The following is an 18769-nucleotide window of genomic DNA, read 5'->3' as shown; positions in this document are numbered from 1 at the left end:
GTGAGACAAAACTAAGTGGACTATTTATTTTCCAGGTAATCTATTTATGCAGGAAGAAGTTGGTACGCATGGCTTTAAAAAATTTAATTACTATAGTGACAGTCTGCAGAGCTGTGCTGTACCTGTGACCTTGGTGCAGGACTGCTGCGTCACAAAAAAACCCTCCTGATTCAAAAAACCTGCAGCTGCTTATGATGGACACTAGGTGGCAGTCAAGGCTAAAGTTCCAGTCTGGGTTAAAATGGAGCAAACTAACAAACCATGTAGAACAGAAATGGAGAAAAAGTACATATTAAATGCTTGTTTCACTAATGTGTCTTTAATATAAAAACACAAGAATCAAGTAATTTAAAAATTGAGACTTTAAAAGATTTCGGAGATGTACTGGTGCAATTTTCAAGAACAAGTGTGATGTGCAGAGCTGCACTAAGTACACAGGGATCAAGTTTATGAGCTGCATCATAAAGTAGGAGGTCATTTCGACCACGTCTACACGCTTAAATTCGCGGAGTTGCTGATGTGTGATTGGCTCGCAAGACACCTCCAATAACAAGCAGTTGAACAGGCGTGCCTAATAAAGTGGCTGCTGAGTGTAAATGCAATTCCAGCGTTTGCAGGCCTTTGTAAAATTACAATTTGTTGTAATCAATGACAAAGGGTCACCAAGAAAATAGGTCCAGCTGCCGTGCGTGTCGCAGAGCTCTGCTCCACAACTCCATCACTCTGTCAGACACACACTGAAAGTGTTGTGTCTGCAGCATTTGCTCAGTTTAAAAGTGAGGCTTTACAAAAGAAACACAGACTCTAGAGACTTTATGAGGGTTAAACCAAAACTGCTTGAATAAAAAAGATGAAAGTAAGCGAGCTGTGTGCTCATCAACTGTTTAAGTATTTAAAAAAAACACCAACTTCAAGCTAGAACTACACAGTCTGACGCACAAAACACCGTTCTACCCGTGGCTTAATTTTTTATCATTTTTTTTATTTTTTTGTTTTGATGAAAAAAGAAGTAGGTTCATAAAACTTTCCACTTTTTATATGTATTTTAACAGTTTACAAAAATGGCTTTGAACATTTGTCTTTCAAAATATTTCTTAGACTCTGAAATAAGCAATTTCACAAAAATAATCTCTATTCCCTATGAACATTAAAAAGTAGTGTACATCTGTTGTAAAAACAAGGAGAACTCAGGAGGAGTGCTGACACCGGGTTCATCTGAAAAGCAGCAGAGGAGAAATGCAAAAGGTTCAACTTCAACAAAAAGGCGACTGCTGGATGCAAAACTGCGTTACGCTGGGGAACCACTGGAGCGTTTGAGGTGTGAGGATGACTCGGGCGTGAGTGTGCGCCTGTGGAGTTGCAGGAGTGACCCATGTTGTATTGCTGTGATGGCAGGTGAGAGGAAGAATGCTCCTCGGTCACTTAACCAGTAAACACTGCTGCTTCTGTGCAACTATCACAAAAAACACTGATTCGGCTACTTGGTGCTGTCCTTCAAAGTCACGCTTTAAAAGGTTGGATCTGGTTGTGGGTTCAGAACATGTTGGGAGCTGCCATGAGTGAGGCATATGTGAATCTTATTTAATGCTGTTTGGGGTTGGGCAATATGGTCATATTCACACTATGAGTTTGCTATACTGACTCAAATCTATTACACACCAATACTGAACACAGTATTTTCCATAATGTGCAGCCTGCTGACTGATTTAGCCATAAATACACATTTCTAATGCATTCCCAGAAAAGCAACGCTTTATCGCTACTAAGGGTGGGTTTAAAAAACTCACTTTTCTGATTCAAATCGATTTTAGCTTGAATAACACGTTATCGATTCATTATATCCTGAATTGATTTTTAAATACAAATGTATTTTACCAGCAATGTCAGAATCTCCGGTTAAAGCTCACAAAATTATTTCAGCAACCACCAAACAGCTAAAACAGAAAACGAGAGCAGGTAAACGGATTCTGCACGAAGCGCGGATTGTTCAGCCGATGGCACGGACACGGACACGCTGTCGGGCTGAAAGCCGACATCTCACAGATTCTGATGCTGAAGGTTTGGATGTCTCAAATCTCTGTTTTCTGTTACTTCTGCTACTATGGCACTCATAGTCCTATTCCCATATTGCCCACCTCTGATGCCAGTGCAACCAGTAATAATCATATTGATCAACAGTAACATGGACAACAAAGTGCATCCTGTTGCCGATTTAACACAAAAAAATATGAGGGTTTGTCTTGCTTCTGGACAGTATTTCTCCTTCCATCCGTGAATTTCCATGAATGCACATTTTATTACCCATAAAACACTTTTCAGACCAGCTGAAGAAGGGCCTGTTTTGTTTTGTTTTTTATTTTTTAGCATAACTATCCCAATAAGCCAGTCTACCCACTGCTTTGCTGGCTTACTGTGTTATCTGTCTAATGGAGTGTATGTGTGGTTTCTGAGCAACGTCCCCATACAGACAAAAGCCATATGGGTGTTTAAGGCATCTGTCAGAGGATTATTTTTAAAGTGTCTGTACTCATCCCCAGTGGAGCTGCTCCCCAAGGCCCCTCCTCTGAATAAGCCCTCTGCCTCTAACAGGATGTGACGTACAGCACAGGGACTATCAGTGCATTTGTTCCTCTCCCAAGCTGGTTTCCAAATCGGAATTTCTGAGGCTTGGTCTAGAGGGATGCCTCTCTTCGGGTTGCGATGTCCAGCCGGCAAGAAAATTTAAGCAAAAGTGGCTTTGTCACTACCTGCCATGGTCATTGGGAAGCTGTGGTGTTGTTTGCTTCTCCTCCAGCTCTGTGAGGGCGTTCTCCAGCTGCTGGATCAGTACTCGCTTCTTGAACCTGTTCGGGACATGTTTAGATGTTACTTTGGATCACAGCGACGACTTTTCAATAACAGGAAGAACAAGGAGTTGTGCGACATCAACCTCACATGAAATCAGTGTAAGAAGAGACAGAACAGATGAATCCACAGATGAACTGCGGCAAGGTGTTTGGAACAAGTGCAGTTGTAATGCTGGTGGGAGCTCACACTATCGATTTGATTTCCTTTTCCAGCTTACTGCAGTGGGAACCTCAAACTTTATCAGAGTGCTGCAGATTAATTTGATTCAAAGGGCTATGAAATGAATGCCATCGAAGCCGCAGTGCCTCAGAAACACTGAACTCACTGTATGTCAGTGCAGCGACGCGCTGTTTAACAGGCTTGTCCGGGGATTTCAAAAGATTCAAAGCCGCTCAGTTTCTTACCTCATTGCTTCTTTGATGGCGTGCTGGATGAAGTACCTCTGTACGTTTGGCGGGCCTTTCACCTGCTGCAGTAGTCTGAGTATTGCATCATAGTCTGAGAAAAGGCACAAGGTAAGGAAGCGGTTCAAATGTTCCCAGTACGTCCCCAAATTAGAAATAAAATGAATCAGTATTTTACATTTCTCTGCCACCTCTGACTGATTTAGCTGAGAAATCAAAAACAATTTGGGATTTATATGAAAAAAAGTTTTTAAAAATGTGTAAACATATTGTTAATGTTGTATTACTGGCCGCACAGCTGACAGATCCATTATGTTTTATTTAAAAAAAAAAATACTGCAGTGTTCCTCACTGGGTGCACATAGACTGTAAATGGGCTACAGCTACCTCTTCTCTGATGTAATGAAAAAAAGCTAAAAATCAGAAAACTAATCCAATTTTAAAACATGTGAAAGTGTGATATGATCAAGCATTAAGGACAATCAAGCTTCGACCTTTAACTTTACCCCCATAAAGACGACATCTGACAATAACTCTAACAGACGCCCAAGGAGAAAAGAGTTTTCATGTGTTTGAAGAGGTTTAACATCCGTTTCATCCGAACTTTGAACTAAAGGAAAACATTTTATCTTAAAAGAACATTTTAAAGGCACAGCAGCATAATTCCCCCACCAACAATGACCAAAGACTGTTTTAGAAAGTGCATCACTCAGTCTAATTACCTTTTTAGAGCATCTTCATCTGGGAGTTCACATGAAAAACTAAATGCATGGGGATGAAAATCAGGACCCTGAAATCTCATCAGATGACTAGAAATCAGCTTGTGCTGGAACTCATAATCAGATGATGAATACGAACCGTAGATTACCTTAGATTAATAAGTATTAAATGTAAACAGCTAAAGAAGTCTCACTGTGGCAAGATTGAAACATTATGGGATGAATGCTGCTGTGTTTGGCTACGATGCGCTCGCCTTTCAGTGTACCAACTTCCTGATAAAGTGAAGTATAATGCAAAGAAATTCGCTGTTGAAAGGACAATGATTTCAAGTTCAATAAATCCTCTGTGATCGGGCGCCGGTTTAGCTCAGTGATTTGCCACGTGTCTTCCCCTGCCTCTCTGTCTTTGCTGTCCCTTCCTGTCATTTCTTCACTGTATCTGTCAACAAAAGCTGAGAAAGACCCAAAAAATCAATAAAAATCAACTGTGATAATTTAAATCACAATATTGTCCAGAATGTCCGACCGTCCACTACAAACACTAACACAAATATTTTAAGCAAACAAAAAAATCTGAAAAGGTTTGAGGAACTCTTTTGAACTTTCTCCAACGTCGTCTGAATAAGTCCGTGTTTCATGCACTTGAAATTGATCATTTTTATTTGAAATTAAATATTTCTTTTTAAAACTTGCACTTTTTCCTAATAAACTATACAGACTGTCACGCATCAGCCTTAGTTCTGTGTTTTGCTTCTGCTTCTTTTCATATTGACAGTCTTTTTTGGCTATTATTAATATGAAGGCCTGGAAAAATATGTTTTAGAGACTCACCAATTCTTAATGTAGCCGTTCACACAGACCACATAATTTTGCTTGATAATTTTTGGCATTTTTTCCAATCAAGCTTGAATTTTCCATTTTTTTGCAAATAGATGATGAGAACAGATGTGACTAATCAGGCCACTGCCTTTGGTAACAAGTGACCTCGTAACACACATATACAACTACTAAAATAATATTATTATATATCAGACACACAGCTAGATGCTGATTCAGGACAGTTAGCTCTCTGAAATGATTTCACAGCTCCCAGCTCTGCTAACAAGAGATCAAACTGCCCACTGACGCCCTGAAATATGTACGTAAGCGGCCGTGATGCAGTTTCATCTCCTGGATCGAACCCTGAGGAATTGGATGAACTGAGAATCTGTTTCTTCCTTTTCTTGTTGTGAAACATCAGGACCAGCTCATCGTGGTTTGATGGAAACTTTTCATAAAATCGTAACGCTTACGTTACACGGCAATGCCAGAGCTGAAAAATTCTGAATTTTGTGTTGGTTTTTTTTGCAAAGCACTCTTTGTGTAAAGATCTTTAATTATGATATTGTTGAAAAACAAAAATGCACTCACTTCGTCCGGGTTTGCGGACCTCCTTGATGACCCGCGTCCGCAGCTCTGCCAGGTTGCCGTCTAGTGGAGCTATGAAAATGATCTCAGGCACTGCCGGCTCAGCGTCAGCGCCATCCAGCTGGCTCTGTGGACTCAGGCGTTCACAGTTGTGCTTCTCCTCCAGCGGCTGCTCGTTTAGATGATCTTCCACCAGCCTCTCCTCCATCGTGCCAAGGTCCTCCCCGCGAACTGCTGCTCCTGTCCCAACGTTCTCCTCTAAACTCGGTGAGGATGTATTCCCTGCCTCAGTTTCCATCTCTGCAGGCCAGATTTCCCCAGAGTCGAGCCCGAGAGCGCTGTCGCCATTACTCTCTGTGACCACCATGCTATCCACTCCTGATGATGCAACAATGAACAGCGTGAGCCTCATATTCACCACCTTCGAGCATACTTTGTTATTACCTTCGCATCTTACCTTTGTTCTGTGGACCCGGTTTGAGGAGGTTCTGCTGCCCCTGAATCCCTGCTAGGTTCTGCCCAATCACCACATGGTTGGTGTTCCCTGATGGGGTCTGCGGCCGCCGCAGCAACGGTGACATGTTCCGCCTTCTCTTCACAGTAGCTCCCGAATTGGAGTCACTGGAATTTCCTCTCTTCTTATTTTGAGGGCCTGCTACAAACTCATCCGCCTCATCGATCATCATCCCCTGGGAATAACAGACAGAGAGAGGAAACCGTTACACAATGTAAGGGCGCGATACGGAGTGAAGACATCTGTGTGCAGCTAAACTGCATTACCTTCTTATCCTGCTTGAAAGGATTCCCAAATGTGTGCAGCCGTTTAGGCTGATCGGGATCAATCTCTCTCAAAGGGGACGGCATCATTTTTAGGTACTCCTGATAGTTTCCCATCTGAGCCACTGGAATACTGTGCAGGGAATCTAACAACCACAAAATGATGATTTCATGAAATGTTGTAGTAACTACACCGGATTCCAGCTGAAGAAACGCATGATGCAAGCTCATTAAGTTGTTGCCTCCCACTAGCAACACACTGCGTATTGACTTACCTTCATCTTGCCCTCGGATCAGTTTTAGTGACGTCCGCAGCAAATTGGAGCGCATTCGTGTGAGCTGATCCAGGAGGTTCCGTCTTGGGATGTCGTAGGCATTCCGATAAGCTTGAGGCTTTACATCCTGCAAACACATCTAGTCAGAAAGAATCCTACCAAATACTGTACACGCTGTGTTTTCCCTCTCCGCTGACAGAAAGTATGCCACACACTGCACAAAGTGTCCGACTGTCCTAAACCTACCTTGTTGAGCAGGACGATCTGGAAACCGGCAAACTCTTTGAAATTAATGTCCGGCAGGCGAAGGGGCCCCTCCCCCGTGATTCCCTGCAGCAGCTGCTTAAAGTCTCGCCGGTGGGCTAGAGAAAGCGAGCTGGAGTGGTTCTTCACCTTTATGCCAGTTTCCTGCGGAGCCTTTTTCCCCACCGACACAATCAGACGATCCGACTCCATTTTTGCCTTCGAGCCAACAAAACAACATCTCAGTATGAGGATAACAAGCAAAGTGAAATGAGTGAAATATAATTTGGAAGACATCTCTCCACTCCATTTCTTGGCAGTCTTTCATGCAGATAATTTCAGCCACAGATAATCATATTAAAAAATAAGACAAGTATTTATAAAGACTTTATATCCTCATGTAGAAACTCTTTTAGCTCCACACTTGATAGTTAAATTATGGCAGCACGGGACTCATAGCTGTATAGTCAGCACCTGTATCTGCAGCAGATGGTGAGACTGTCACTCCTGAAAATATCCAGTCAGCGTGCATGAGTTTCCAAACTATGACTTGAATAATACTTCCACTTAGACGCCGCTGCTTGATGCTTAACATACTCTTTAAACTAACAGAAGAAATAAGATAAGAAGCCTTTGATGGAACCGGAGGCCTCACACAGCATCAGTGCTCGTTGTCTTTGACAAGTTTATAGTTTCAGTTCAGTCTCCTCAGCGCTTGTGTCGTTTAGTCTGATCTCTACATTTCATCACGATCAATAAGCACCACAAAACCTCTTTTACTGCCTGGAAGTGACTTACCTGCTGGCTGAGCTTCTTCAGGTAAGAAATGACGCTGTAACTCAGTCCGCAGTCCATGGTGTCCGCGATAAGGTTAGGTGCACCCATCATCCTCAGTGCCTTTTTCAAGGGCTGTCAGAATTTAAGATGTTAGTTACAAGAAAAACACCATAAATCAATTTAAGCTAAAGGCAGCATTAAAGATGTTGCATTCATTTACCAAGAGGTAGTATGGCGGCATCGTCTTCAGGTACATCTCAAAGGCCTGTCGCCACTTAAGGTTTGGTTTTAGTTTGTGCACTTTGAAAAAATCGTCTGCAGGGAGAAGGAGAAAATGAGCAGTGGGTTAGTCTGAGAGATTATAGCATCTGCATCAGTGTCCAGCTGCAGCAGACCCACTGATCCACATGCATCAGTACTGAGGATGATGATGGTAAGTCTACAACAAGCTTTGAAACACACATAAAGACCCAGACAATATTCATGTCTTGTACAGAATTGTTAAAGATAAACCTTTTAATGATGTTCTGTGTTGTTAGACTGATACTTGTCATGACTGGAGATGATGAGGTGTCCCAGAAAAGGAGAGCTTTTAAATATGATGTCAGCTCAGGCCTACTGACCCAGAAGTTATAGTTTTGGGGGTTTTTTAGGCCACCCTAAAGACAAATTTACTACAATATGTCTCACCGAGGAGTGGGAGAAGGACTGGGTAGTTGTACGGCATAACAAACAGATTAACACAAGTGAGAGTGGTGCTGGCTTTAAGGTAGCCAAAAGGATGCCCCAGGTCATTCTGCTTCCCGCTGCTGCTGACAAACACCTGAGGACAGCAAGAGAAAACATGAAGGTAAAGCAGAGCTGCTAAAAATGAAGCCAAGCTGTATTCACAGAGCTTTAATGGCGTGACCAACAACTACTTCATAACAGCCCAAAAAAGGTGAAACGCTATGATGAATTAAGCAAGTAACCTCATTATGTCTGGGTTTCTAGAAAGTCCCCGAGGCAACACCTGTGACTTTGTAAACAAGGCGAAGAGCGTTAGTGGAAGCATTTACTCTACCTGCCAGCACATGTGTGGGGACTTCCTTTCCAGGATGTACTGGGTGAGCGGAGAGGGCTCCAGTTCATACTTGTCGAAGGGAAGCTTGTCGATCACCATGGGTTCACAGTCCACGCAAGAGAAACGCACCACGGGGTGAGCAGTGCGAGGTGGCTGTGAGCAGCAGATGGAAATGAGCAAACTGTTAGGTGTGTTTGTCTTTGATACACAATCCTCTGACATCCTTATGACAGCAGTATATAACAAAGCATTAAAGTTTTACAGGTAATCGCAATTATACTGGACGGTTACTAAAAGGTGTTACAGAAAAAAACTGGTGCCAATAAAAGAGAAAGGAAGTAAGAGAGTTTGCGTGTCCATAAAGCTACACAATACAAATATTGACATATAATCAAACACTATAAGATGTAATCTGAAAGACAGACTAAGAAGGCTGCTGAGGTATTTTGAAGCTTCTCTGCTCACTAGGGTTGGAGAGTTCTGGTCCGGCCAGAAGGACTCTGGTATGGGCCAATGCCCGACTGGCACCCCAGTCTTTGGGTTTGGTCGCACATAGATGAGTTTGTGGCAGCTGTGCCATGGCTGTGGGCCGAAGGATGACACAGGCCGATTTGAGTCCACAGAATTATCTGGAAAACAAAAAAAAAAGAAAACAATAAGCGGGCTGATACTAACTGTTCTACTTGGCAGGATCACGCCACGTTGACTGATATGAGCTAAGAGGCAAATAAGAATACGTTTGCACGAACGGGGGAAAAAATAACAAAATATGCAAATGGGAAAGAACAGAATTTGATTTTAGTTGATCACATTCATCCAAACTACATTCAACAAGGAATCTCTAGTTTCTCTTTCACTCAAAAAATGATTCTTTGCCCTCTTAAACATGAAGCGATAATTTTAAATAAAATGCAACTTAAACATATCAAATCAAAGGTTTATTTATCCAAATAACTAATCATTAAGTACTTGGCCAAACTAGAAAATGCACTCAGTTCTCCTTTAATTTCATTTACTGTGTTTAAAGTTTAAACAGGTGAAAAACTTCATCCTGGGATTTGAACTTTTAATGGTCGCTGCGTTCTGATCACTCACCTTCCCCAATTGGAGGCGGATCTGGCCCGTTTTTTTCAAAATTAATGACAACACCGCTTTGAACCTTTTGGACCAGAGACTCCAGACACTGGTTCAACATCCTCTGTGTTCGCACGCAATATGATCGCCCTGAGCGGAAAAAGCAAGACACACGCCGATCAGGCATAAGAGAATTTATTGTGGACTCTACCCCAAAGACTGCAGACACACAGTGAATGAATGAAAATAGGAAAACATGACAAACCTCCAGTAACTTCACACATCTGGGTGATTGCAGACTCATCCGTGGGGACACTACCAAGTTGCTCATTATCTGGTGTAGCTGCTCCTGGCAGCCTCAGTACCAATGCAAACAGACGCTGGTCCCAGCGAAAAGGCTCTTTGGTCAGCTCGCTGCCAGCCAAGGGAGAATTCAGAGGCAGGTGCAGCTACACAGCAGACAAGAATGAAGTAGGAGAGCAAGTTAATAAGTGGAAATGCAAAAGGTCGCTCGTTTTACAGATCTTAACCTTCAGATGGCTTCAGCGACTCAAAGTATGACATGTGTGTACAACAGGCCCAGCTGGAATCACTGTATAAATACTACATGGTAGTGCCACTGCATTTGTTTGTGCTCTCACCTCATCTGGCACTCCCGAGCTGTGCGTGAGCTTGTTCCCATCAGTGATGGTGATGATCACAGATGGCTCAAGGAAGAATGGGTTGCGGCCCTGAGAGGGAAACGATAACATTCAGCAATTAATTCCAAGTTCAATACTAAATGGAAAAAAACACTGAGGCCATTTATTTTCACTACTCTGACTTCTTTTTTTTCTTTGCATTCCAACTCACTGTTCAGGGCTCTGTGGATGAAAAGGATCATAAAATTGGTTACACATGTGAACCTAATAGCACAACCGTTACACGTTGCACGCTTCACCTAATTGCAAAATGCTGGTAAACCGTTTAAACAGACATCTACTAAGATGCAGGAATCATTATGGAATTACCATCCCACAGAAACTACATGTAATCTTTTTCTTTGTGTGTGGGTGAATCTGTAAGGTGCAAAGCGTCCGTGTGTTCCTTGTTAATAAGGACAGAGGCCTTTAGTACTGCGCTGCAGAGGTCAGCCTCATCTAATTCAAACACACAGAGAATGCTTAAGTAGATTTAAACGCTCCTGATGCACAGAACTCGGGTCACTGCCCGAGCGTAGTAATCCATCTGTGCCTTAGAGCAGGGGTTTAGAAAAAAGATGTACTTGACGAGAAGATGACTGGGTTAACTGAAGTGAGGTCGAGTGGATTAGGCAAAAGTCTCTATTCTCCATGTTGTCTCCAGGTACATGATGTCTTCCTCTTATTACTTCAGTTACATTTACTCCAACTTAAGTCTTAATTTGGGTTTAGCCATAAAATGTCTCGGTTATAAACACATATCAGACTCCGCTATTCATTTTTGTACTTTTCTTTAAAAGTTAAAATGAGTAAAATCCACTTCTCCTTTCACATTATTCTGGTAGACCTGCCCTTGGTCACCTGATTAGTACATGAGCAGCTTAAACAAGCAAACCTAAATTAAAACATCAAAAAACATACAGGGTAAAATCAATTCAAAACTACATCAGTGTGTTAAAAGCACTATTGTGTCCCATAATTTCTTTTTAAGACAATGCATTTATATCACTGACTAACAGTTTAAAGCAAACACACAAGGGCAGAATGTGTGAATCCATTTTTCCACCTTCAACTCCACAAAAGCTGTGAACTGCATGCAGATGCATTAAACAGTAGGAATGCACAAGATTAAGACTGTGCATGCCTCTGGTGCTTAATCAATTCAGGTTCGAGAGTGCATCTCTGCTCTTGCTCTTGACGAAGGCGGTCGCACTTTTCTCCTCTCCTCCTCCTCCTCTCCCTTAGCTTCCCTGCTTAGCCTCTTATGTCCTTGTCTAGTCTTGTGTTTTTTGTATTACTTTTCCCTGGAACACTCTCTCACAGTCTGTTCTCTAAAACCTAAAAGAGAATTATGGATTTGATCAACTGGTCTCTGAATGCAATTGACACCCCTTCTGAACGAGAAGTCTGGGCTCGGGTGAGCCTGACTGCTGAAGATATCTACCTATTCAGAACCATGATAACAGGGTTCGTGCTGATCGGAGCTGGCTTGGCCCTGGCTTATCGAAGAATTAAGGAAGCGGAACCGGCTGTTCAAACCCCCACAAGGCTGCCCGCTGGGATTGAAATGATGGGACGAGGCGTGAGTTTCTCAAAATGGGCTCATTGAGTACAGCACGGAGAAGATCTTGGAGAGGCTTACGGCTGCCGTGAATACTCAGAACAAGACCTCTGAGTGAAAAACTGGATTACATCTGGAGGGGCTAGCTCAAATAACACCTTTGAGCGCAAATTCGATCACATCTTGGGGAAGTGCACTGCGGTCGTGAGTTCTCAGAACCTGCTCTTTGAGCAAAAAGAATGACAACATCGCGGAACTTAAGTTTGGATAACATCATAGAAAGCTCACGGCTCTCCAACGGGAGATTGAGAGACCAGTGTTGGACTGTTAGAACAGCTTTGAAATTCATATGAGTTGTTCGCACTAAAGTAAAAAGCACCATCACTTCATGCGGATACCCTCTCGGCGCCAGCTGCGGTCGCAAGGCTGGAGCCGAACAAAAAACACCCTGATAACGACTGTGTTTAGACTAGAGCTGCGCAATAGAACGATAACGATATGTATTGCGAAATAACTTTCCCTCGATAGAAAAGTTAAACTATTGCGATAGGCCTCATCTCTCTTGTCCTCTTTAAACAAAAAAAAGAACAACAGCCAATCCAAATTAAGTAGCGCAGAGCCGAACCAATCACAGCCGCAGCGTCACGTCACGTGACTTGTTACGTGCCGCACATGTGTATTTGTTTGGGAAGCAGCCAGCGGTAATGGAGGAAATGACTGACTAGAGAAAAATCAACCGAGCGTGACCGAAGGTTACTGAAGAGAAAACAGATGATGGTTCCAATGCCGGAGAGATTGTCGAACGGAAGAGCCAGAGAAGTTCCGTAGTGTGAAGGTATTTCGGCTATTTCAAGTCTGACAAAAAACAGAGTAGCGCGCACTGTAAATTGTGCCAAAAGCAAGTCTGGAAATGCAATAAAGCGGTGCATGCTCAATCTCTGACTGGAAGCTCCAATTCATCATTCGGCTTTTGTCAGACTAAAGTAACTGTTAAAACTGTTTGAAAAGCTCAGCTATACAACAAGGAGAGATTGAGAATTTTCTTTTAGTTCTCAGTTTATTTGATATTGACAAAAGTTACTCAATTTTGTCTGATCTTCTGTAAAACAAACTAAGATTTATTTTTAGAATTAATATTTTGTTTCTAAGTGGAATTGACAATTTAGTCTGTTTCGTTTGTTCTATTTTGAAACTTAAACGCTTTAGCGGCTGCCTTTTGTGTAGTTTGCAATATTTACCTTTATTTATCTGAAAAAGTCTCATGTTCCTTGAGTACATCTACCCTGTTGAACTTATTATGGGAAATAAATATTTAAATCAAAACAAGCTGCTGATTATTTCACATTTTACTTGTGAGCAACGGCACATTTAAGTCTTACAAATATAGTTATTTGGCTTATATCGTGATGGATATCGTTATCGACTGAAATGAAAAAAACATATCGTGATATGAAAAAAATCTTATATCGCCCAGCTCTAGTTTAGACTGTTCCTTCCCATTCCATGCAAGGCCACCTGGGTTGGCTGGAAGACTGTTTACTTAGCCTAGCAGGGCGAAGGACACTGTCTCAGCTGAACTCTGGACACACACACACATACATATACTGATATGCACACACTCATCCCTCCTCCCTTTCCAAACGCCTTCGACGCTTATTCCCTTCCGATGCTGACGGTGGATCAAGGAGACCAGCGCACGCAGGCCCGGATGTACTGTCTAAATCGGCTGTCTCTCACCCTTTACCCACCCCTGTTGCTTGTCATGTGTTTCTTTGGTGTATTAAGAGTTTTTTTTCATGTGCTATGTGCAGAGGTGTTTTTTTCTGTTCTCAAACTGATCTCCCTGTTGGAGCTCAGTCTGGGGGGAGTTATTTTTTTATCTCCTTATCTTTCCTCGTGTTGTGCTTTTCCATGTTACACCCCTCTGACCTGTCTTCCCCATGTGATGTTTTGTGTCATGTATGTATGGTCGGAGGGTAAGATGGCGCCGCCATTGCGTGCAATAGGTCGGCAGCCTTATGAAATTATGAAATTTCCCCTTGTGGGACTAATAAAGGTATATCAAATCAAATCAAATCAAATCAAATCAATAGGTTTAAAACATTTCCTACATGATAATATGAGGCATGGTGTAAAATGAGACTGTCGAGCACACCGACACTGTCACTAAAACCTGCCATAAATGCTGCCATAAGACAGAGTCAAGGTGTTGAATACATCCAATATGTTTCTGATAATACAACCATTACCTGTAATAAAGTGTCATAAATCCCACATATGTTCGTTTCTAAACAGACAGAAATTCATTTATATAATTTGCACTCTGAAACTTTCCTGTTCTTTTTGAAGATAACCAGAATACAGCCAGTTGAGTCGAGTCCCCTCAAATTGTGCTCATTTACCAAGATTCAATCCGACTAATGACCAGAGATGGGCAGTAACGCGTTACTTGTAACGCATTACTTGTAACGCGTTACTGTAATCTGATTACTTTTTTTCAAGTAACGAGTAAAGTAAGGGATTACTATTGCAAAACGGTAATTAGATTACCGTTACTTTCCTGTAGGAACGCTGCGTTACTAAAACCGTGATTTTTTTTGCGAGAATGTCTCATGACAATGACATAAGCGAGTGCGACGTTCGTGACAACAGCTGTGCGCAGATTAACAATGGATAATATATCGAGTGCGGGAGAGAGTGTGAGCGTGCAGCGTTTAAAGCGTGGAAGTACTGACCTTATTTTGAGTTTGATTCCATAAAAAGTGACAAAAACATTAACGTCCGTTGTGCGTGGGAAGAAAACTTCTTTTTACAGCGAAAAAAACCCCTAAACAAGCACCGAGTGCGCTACCACGTAATGGGAAATTCACAGAGAAACTGCCGTATCCTTCCACTGACCGCTGCGGCACACCTGCACCAGAGCACACCTCCGCCTGCAACTGTTTGCAGAAAAGTTGCCTCCTATTAGGCAAATATTGATATTCCATGGTATGATATCTATTATATATCAAAAATATCACATTTTACTTAATAAAATATCAATATTTGGTGTCTAGTATTGTTACAATATTGCCACGCAAAATATTGATTATGACTATGACATAGACTACTGACTATGTTGTCCTGATTTTTTCTCCCCTAGCAAACAGTAACAGATTCCAGTGTGATCTGGTCACAGTCCTGTGTTTCTGGTTTCATTTATAGGCTGATATTCAGTGGGAGCCAGTATGTGAGCAGGTGACAGAGAGGATGAGAAGAAAGAGAGACGATTTTTTTGATGAATGTCTGTGCAGATGTAGAGTCGGAGCACAGGATGGTGGAAATGTGATATACAGTAAATGGCTTCACTCAGTCAGATTTCATCCCAAACTCCAAGACGTCATGCACTAATGGGCAACTTTAACTGCATCAGTCAGCCCCACTACACAAGATTCCTGTGGTGAGACACTCAGTACTGTTGAGTGAGGTAATTTCAGACTCATGATTAATGGCTCATTCACATGAAAGTAAAAGTAGGATAGCAACCTCCTTGTGAATAGGAAAAAAGCAGTTGGTTGCCTGATGATTGCACTCAACATTTTTGCTTTTGAAAAAACTGCAAGTAGTTGTAGCAACTTCTTTTTTATCACAAGTAAATTGCATAAGTCACCTGGTGGGGTACCTGTCTCAAAACCATCAGGATCTGATTGGGACCGACTGCAATCGCTCTCAGCCACACTGTGAAAGCTTCACAAATAACTGCTGTCTAATTTAGAAATGCAGACAAAGTGCCAACGCATTGCAATCAGTGTGAGTCTGTCTACGCAACCCTACTGTGACAAGTCTCTTCACAATAGGAGACTTGCCTCAAATGGTTGCCAGCTATAGGGTATATTCGGATATAAAAGCAAAGTTGCTCTACACCTGTATTACTCTGCAGATAAATCACACTTACACCACTGTTTCTGAATTTCTATTTAAGATTGATGACATGAATGCGTAGTTATTGTAAATTTCTGAGTATGTAGCACTAACAGATTTGGGATTTTTCCTGACTTGTCACATTTTGTTGCCATATTATCACAAACAGACTGCCAAGTAACTGAAAACTATACACAAAGAGGAACAAGGAAAATAAACCTCACACTACACACAATAATCTGGGCCACCTTTGCAGATCATGTAAACATAAATTGGGATTTTGCTTTACTAGACTTGATGTATACAACGTGAAGTGCGACTTTGCTCATGCGTACTGTGGCTCTCCCTATGAATGAATCTGTGGGGAACATGGATGCTCGAAAAAGGGCTTAAAAATAACTATGCAGTGTTGTGTTAACATCCATAACAAACAATGAAACAAGTTCTGTTTCAATAACTCTGAAACCTTTCACACCTGCCCGTAGTTGTCGATTCCCGAGATGAGGCGGTTGAGGTTAAGCAGGTCGAAGGCGGTGCGAAGAGCGTGTCCTAATGTTGTGAGCCCGGACGCCTGCAGATTCTTCAGCTCGCACATGAAAGTGGCATGGTTCTCCTTCCAGCCGGCCTGAAACACAAGCAGTGCAGAGACATGTGTTAAAGGCACAAGCAGTAGCGAAGGAGGTCTGAAGTCACTGTTCTGCAAAAAAGACTCACACCCACACATAGTTAGATCAAGTCATTATAAGAAAGAAAAAAACACAGCAAATTGTGTTCACTGAAAAGCTCAAATTGACCCTTTGGTAAGAGGAGTTTCAGTTTCACTGACTCTTTGCACCGTGGCTTAATTGTAACTATAAAATTTGATCAGGTAATGTGAAGTTCTGGAAATAGAAGATAACATTGTTGAAACTCACACCCACGTTTGAGCTGCAAGTTGCCTTTCAGAAAAGGTCTAATTTCATACATGACAAGCATCCAAAAATACACTTCCCAGCGCTGCCTGTCCTCCGTGACAGAGAGATACTGCTAAGAGAGGATGTGAGTGTGTAACTGCACTTGGACTTTTCTCCAGCGGGGTCAAGTGCTTTACCGCTGCAGATTCATGCTTAATCTAAGGATGACCTGCAAGCTTACCACTTCCTTTGCTAGGAGAGGGAGGGGAAGAGACAGAGAGAGAATAAAAAAAGAAGCTTGAATTGCTGGGGTGAACACAAATGCTTCGAATCAAGCCAGTGGGTAGATTTTTGGATTAACATGAGATATGACTCCAAAGCCACGATTTAGATGGAATTTCTACACAGCACACTGTTATGTGAATGACATTAGATGAATATTGGGCAGTTATACAAGAAAACCTCACTAAAAACACTCAAGAGGGTTAGCAGCAAAGTAACCCAGACACCGATCATCCCTGACAGAAGTGTAAAGCTTAGTGTGCACTCAATAATTCAGACTACAGAATATTTCTATTTTCTTCCCACCCAACCTCATCTCTCTCTCCCTCTGCATCAACAATTTATTGCTTCTGTAACTGTGCAATCAGACTAGCTCCGTTCACTATAACCTTGTCCTTTATCGTAATCCTCGGCACACAAAGAAAGCAATAAAAGAGGGGACAGCAACAAAGACAAAGAGAGGAAGAGCAGGATGAAGCTGAGGGTAGACTTTAGAATGAGGAAAAAGCACTTCAGCACCTGGGTGCTTCTGAGTGGTGGGGGGGTGAGAATCATGTTTTGGATTGTTTTAATCTATAACTGGTGGTGAATAGGGATGAGTACCGGTATCCGGTGCGTAACCAAACCAAAAAGCAGCACACATTTCAGTGCTTTATTTCGGTGCTTTTTTTTCCTGAGCTGTGATACACTTTAGATTCTAGCCAATCATTTTACGTTTCCGAGGATAGTAGGCGGGTCCAGGTACGTACGTTCTGTTAGAGCAGAGCTACAGATTAAAAATGCCCAAGGCAAAGCGGTCAAAAGTCTGGTTGTACTTCACAGCAAAATATACAAACTCAGCAGCCTGCAACAAGTGCTTTAAGCTGATACTGTGATATTGTCAAAGGAGGTAACACCTCAAATCCGATGAAACACGTGGCAACGCATAACGTTTTTTTTAAAAGCCCAGAAATGCGCCGTATTTGATAGCTTGCCTGCGAGACCTCACACCGAGCACGTCTACTGCGGGTGCGGTGCCTGTTATCGGACCCGGAGTTAGCAACATCCCCCAAAAACCCGAAGAGGAGAGTCCTAGCCCTGCCAGTGTAGCAGAAATGATGACGGATGATGATGGCAGCAGCAGCCGTTCTTCTCTGGGTGAGTAGCTTAATGTTGTTCGTGTGTAATTTACGTTGAGTAGGCTAACCACGTTATTACATTAATGCATGTAAGGTGAACTAGCAAACATCATCATAGCTACATGCGGCTGTCCTCTTGTTTGATGGCAGATACTCCCTTCACCCTGGCCAAAAAGGCTAAAATGACCAAAGAAAAAGTGGAAAACAGTTAAACATGAGAGGTTTTTGGATAAAGTTTGTGTTTTTTTCCATTGTTTAAGCACTGCTTCCAGCCAAGAGTGATACCATATATGCCCCATAGCTGCAGAAAAGGCTAACATTGTTATCTTTTTACAAAAACCAGCTGAACGTGAGAGGTTTTTGGACCAATTTTGTGTTCTCCATTCTTTAAGCACTGGTTTGAGCACCGTTTAAGCAACGGCACCATTTCAAAAGTACCGGTTTGGCACCGGTATCGGATAAAACCTAAACGATACCCATCCCTAATGGTGAATACTGTGAATACAAGTAGCATAATCTGAGTCCTATAGATAGCAATATAACAACCATATGGTTGTTATATTCTATATTGTTATAGAACTGGTTATTAATTGATCAGCTAATTTTGGATTATTCATCAATGCAGCTTTAACAGAGAGTTCAAAATACTTATACTGGTCCTTGGCAGGTGCTTTCATTTCTTTCACGCTCTAAAATAAGCAGTTTAAGATAGGGCTGCTCAATTAATCGAATTGTAATCACAATTACGA

At 42.0% G+C, this 18769-nt stretch overlaps 1 protein-coding gene across 2 annotated transcripts in view; it reads right to left on the bottom strand.

Moving 5' to 3' along the window:
* Positions 1–961: 961 nt before the first annotated feature.
* The window catches only part of ints6l (integrator complex subunit 6 like), a 23178-nt gene continuing 5370 nt past the window's right edge, over positions 962–18769 (bottom strand). Inside the window, exons 3-19 of one of the 2 annotated variants that reach the window (XM_026187629.2) lie at positions 16203–16352; positions 10228–10317; positions 9852–10035; positions 9608–9736; positions 8978–9141; positions 8513–8665; positions 8140–8272; positions 7670–7764; positions 7471–7581; positions 6676–6891; positions 6430–6556; positions 6158–6300; positions 5835–6066; positions 5381–5755; positions 3252–3345; positions 2748–2843; positions 962–1215 (exon numbers count right to left, since the gene is read on the bottom strand). In XM_026187629.2, the coding sequence (XP_026043414.2) occupies positions 1212–1215; positions 2748–2843; positions 3252–3345; positions 5381–5755; positions 5835–6066; positions 6158–6300; positions 6430–6556; positions 6676–6891; positions 7471–7581; positions 7670–7764; positions 8140–8272; positions 8513–8665; positions 8978–9141; positions 9608–9736; positions 9852–10035; positions 10228–10317; positions 16203–16352 (2496 nt within the window). In that variant the 3' untranslated portion in view covers positions 962–1211. Of the gene's footprint in view, positions 1216–2747; positions 2844–3251; positions 3346–3987; positions 4423–5380; positions 5756–5834; positions 6067–6157; positions 6301–6429; positions 6557–6675; positions 6892–7470; positions 7582–7669; positions 7765–8139; positions 8273–8512; positions 8666–8977; positions 9142–9607; positions 9737–9851; positions 10036–10227; positions 10318–16202; positions 16353–18769 lie in introns of those variants that run through there. The other variant, XM_026187615.2, reaches the window with a different exon arrangement.

Source organism: Astatotilapia calliptera, chromosome 2 (genome assembly GCF_964374335.1).
Source record: "Astatotilapia calliptera chromosome 2, fAstCal68.1, whole genome shotgun sequence".
NCBI classification, from domain to species: Eukaryota; Metazoa; Chordata; class Actinopteri; order Cichliformes; family Cichlidae; genus Astatotilapia; species Astatotilapia calliptera.
This window is presented reverse-complemented; position numbering and strand designations above follow the sequence as displayed.